The sequence below is a fragment of the Python bivittatus genome, unplaced genomic scaffold (assembly GCF_059951505.1).
Source record: "Python bivittatus isolate LINGU-HERP-01145 unplaced genomic scaffold, Pbiv_v1 ctg000440_np1212, whole genome shotgun sequence".
Taxonomy (NCBI): domain Eukaryota; kingdom Metazoa; phylum Chordata; class Lepidosauria; order Squamata; family Pythonidae; genus Python; species Python bivittatus.
In genome coordinates, this window is record NW_028277063.1 from 10,778,954 (window position 1) to 10,782,808 (window position 3,855).

Consider the following 3,855-nt stretch of genomic DNA (forward strand, 5'->3'; position numbering starts at 1 on the left):
CCAGATGGAGTGTATAGAAATCAGATTGCCTATATTATTGCTAAAAGGAGGTGGAGGATCTCAATTATAGCATCAATGACATGGCCAGGTGCTTAATGTGGAACCGTTCATGAACGGCTCATGCACAAGCTCCACATTAAGCTAAAAAGGAAGAAAGCCAGTCAGCTTCTACAATATGACAATCTTGAGCATATATCCACAATTTTCAAGGAGAACATCAGAAATTGTTTTGAAGTCCTGAACCTCAGTGATAGAGAACCAAAGGAATTATGGAATGAACTTAAAGAAATAATTAAGGATGATTGTGAAAAGAGACTGCCAAAAATGAATGTGAAAAGAGACTGTCAAAAATGAAGAAAGAGAAGAAAGCAAATTGGATGTCAGAACAAACCAGTTCAACTAGTTCACCTCCCCACCTACCAAATTGGATGTCAGAACAAACCATGGAAATTGCCAAGAAAAGAAGCCAAAGTCAAGAAAGACAAAAATCTCAGAAAGGAACTTTCTGAAACAAAGAGTTTCAGAGAGTTGTTAGAAGAGACAAGAAGGAGTATTACAACAACATCTATAAAGACATTGTAGAGGGAAACAGACATGGAAAAACAAGGAAAGTCTTTCAAAAGACCTCTGAACTTAGAAGGTGGTTCCAACCTTGAATTGGTATACTAAATGACACCAATGGACAGATAGTAACCAATTCAAAGGAGATCAAAGGTAGATTAAAGGACTATACTGAAACACTATATAGTAGAGACATCAACACCCACAATACCTTAGAAGATATTCCTTAGCTACAAGGACCTCTAGTACTAGAAGATGAGGTTAGATCAACATTCCAGCCACTACCAAGTTGGAGAGCTACAGGAATTAGTTCAGCTCCCCCCCTACCAAACCACAGCTTATCCCAGGGGAAACTAAGTTTAAAACAGCTAAACAAACACCTAACAGTTATGGTAAGGCCTCATCCCCTCTTCTGTCTACTACATCTATGGAATAAAGATTTCTACATAGAGTTGGTTTCTGTGTACACAGCAGAAGGCAGATGGACTGTGTTTACAAGAATGTCTACAATAAAGCTATTATCTATCTACTTCATGACTATGAGCTTCAGCCACCAACAAGTTCAGAATATGGGGTTAAGTTTTTGAAGAGACAAAATTTATTGCCATATGCTGCATGAAATCTGACAGGAAGGTCTGCATTTTTCTACCTTCAACAAATTGAGACCAAGTGTAAATCATGGTTACAGAGAGTTTTGGACTTTTTCTAACATGATCAAGTCACCAGTGCCTTGCTCCATTATCAGAACAATGCAGTGATCCAGACAGACCAGGTAGTTTGGTTGATGAAGTAGCTAGACCAGTTATATTTTTATAAACCTGATTCATGGCTTATGATATACTGAGATCTTAGAAATTGTGTTTTATTCATTACTCCAATGTTAAATTAACAATGGCTTAGTGTAATGTATGAAACAAGCTCCAGTAACTCAATCTCCCAAGTGAATTCCTACTTTTGATCTTAAAATTCTTTGACACCTGGAATGCATGACAAAAATATCCTTATAGATATTTGCACAAAGTAAATGTCTGCTTTAGTTTTGTTCTTAATGGGAGGCTGTTTCCAATCAGCAGAAACCAGGAGCTCACATTAACTTCTCCCAGACCAATCAGGAAGATTTTGTGGCCTCATTGTCTTATCTCATTCTGATACCAGATTGACTAAAGTATGGAACAGGATTTATCAGCATACGGTACCCAGGATGCTGGTCAATAACTAGGGATACAGGATTGTACCTTCTCAAGCACTACCATTAGTCCAGAGTAGCAAGCCTCTACTTCTATCTCTTCTATCTTCTTTTATTTCCTCAGAAAAACCAAGGTAAAAATGCAGTAAATTCAATGTGAGGAAAAAGAGGATAGAAAACATCACCAAAAGAAATTATCAGAATCTCCACAATTTAGACAGGACAGATTTGATATTGTTATTTCTTATGCTATAGATGATTGGATTGAACAGGGGTGGAAGTAAAGAATATAGGGCAGTTAATGCTAAATCTAAGTAAGTTGGGGTCTTAGAGGGGGGTCTCAGATAAGCCAAGCATGCAGTTACCAAAAACATGGAAAAGACTAAAAAATGGGGGAAACAAGTAGAGAAGGTCTTCTGCCTTCCTTTCACAGAAGGGATTTTCAACACTGCCTTGAAGATCATGGCATAAGACACAAGGATCAAAATAAAAGAACCTAATGCTGCAGTAATACTGGCCACTACAACTCCAACTTCAACTAGATTTAATCCAGAGCAGGATAGCTTTAACAATTGTGGAATTTCACAGAAAAACTGGTTGACAACATTGGAACAGAAAGGGATGTAAAAAGTACCAATGGTATGTAAAGTTCCATATAGAAGACCTGTAACCCCTACCAAGATCACTATTTTAGTGCAGGCTTTCCAATTCATCACCATCTCATACTGCAGTGGATTGCAAATGGCAACATACCGATCATATGCCATGACTGTCAGGAGGGAGAAATCAGAACCTATGAAGGAGGTGAAGAGAAAGACCTGAGCAACACAACCAAAGTAAGAGATGTGTCTGGTATCCATAAGAGAATTTATCATGGATTTAGGGACAATGACTGAAACAATGCCCAGGTCCTGCACTGCCAAATTCATTAGAAAGAAGTACATTGGGCTGTGTAGTCGATGGTCAAAAGCTACTACAGAGATGATGAGCAGATTTGCTGTTGCAGTTGCCAGGTATAATATGAAGAATAAGAAGAAATGTAGAAGCTGCAGGTGCCGATCTTTTGAGAATTCCAGGAGCAGAAAGTAAGGCACAGTGGTTTGATTCTCCATGTTTAAGTGATGACTAAGATGAATGCCACATCTGCAAGGAATCAGAGGTGAGAGAAAATATGACAACAATTAAAACACATCTACATCATTTAGAGAGTGTCTTTGTCCAATGAATGCACTTTCCATATATTTCAACCCATCACTGATTAAGGAACCAGTCATTGACCTCTTCCCCTTCCTTCCATCCTAATCACACTTGTAGTTTTTAACATAGAAGAGGCTGTCAAAAAATCTTCAAATATGGAAATTCACTTGTGTCTTTGCACAAGCCAGTTTCTCAGCACTCTTATAAGGCTGTGGTTGTAGTGAAAAATTTGAGGAAGAGGTGCTATCTGTGGTTCCTTGATCTCCTGGAGGATACAAAACTAGGCAGTAAATTCATAATATAAAATGGTGTAATAATGATTGAGAGTAGACACTCTCTCTCCCTCTCCCTCTCCCTCTCCCTCCCTCCCTCCCTCCCTCCCTTTCTCTCTCTCTCTCTCTCACACACACACACCCCTACACAGAGTGAGGGTTGGTGAATGATATTGGCTTTGTCAGCTGCTCTGGGCACTTTTTGGCTGAATCAGAAGATTATAATGCCAAACAAACAAAAATTATTAGTTGAGTAATTATCTATCCAATGGTATAGTAGAAGAAAGATAGATCTTTACTTAGGACATCTGTTTCATGATTTACACCTCCTCCTTGAAATTAACCGTATTAACTCCAGGTTTGCTGAAATGTAACACTTTGTTAAGGTGAAGAATAAAAAATATTCCCAGTGATCAGTGGCTTTTTTAGTCAGAACTAACAACCTTCTGCTCTAAAAGGCATCTGGCAAGCATACCTAGTTGGTAAATGGGTCCCATTTTGAAGAATATTGGTGTGTCCTCCGTCGTCCCTTCAGTGAGATCCTATGCACTGTAATTCATTGTCCATGTTTAATTTACCACAGAGATGAAGGCCACATCTACAGGGAATCAGAGGTGAGAGATACTGTTAGATAAAACA

The 3,855-nt window shown here is 38.6% G+C and overlaps 1 protein-coding gene across 1 annotated transcript; it reads right to left on the minus strand.

Annotated features, from left to right (window-relative positions):
- Nucleotides 1-1,944: 1,944 nt before the first annotated feature.
- LOC148215808 (olfactory receptor 14C36-like) lies at nt 1,945-2,859 on the minus strand. Its single transcript, XM_088142552.1, has one exon. It carries the CDS (start codon nt 2,857-2,859, stop codon nt 1,945-1,947), a length of 915 nt encoding a protein of 304 aa, XP_087998678.1.
- Between the last annotated feature and the right edge of the window lie 996 nt (nt 2,860-3,855).

Bases quoted from the DNA above. Each gene is read 5' to 3' on its own strand.
- LOC148215808 (XM_088142552.1), bottom strand. From the start codon at position 2,859: ATGGAGAATCAAACCACTGTGCCTTACTTTCTGCTCCTGGAATTCTCA.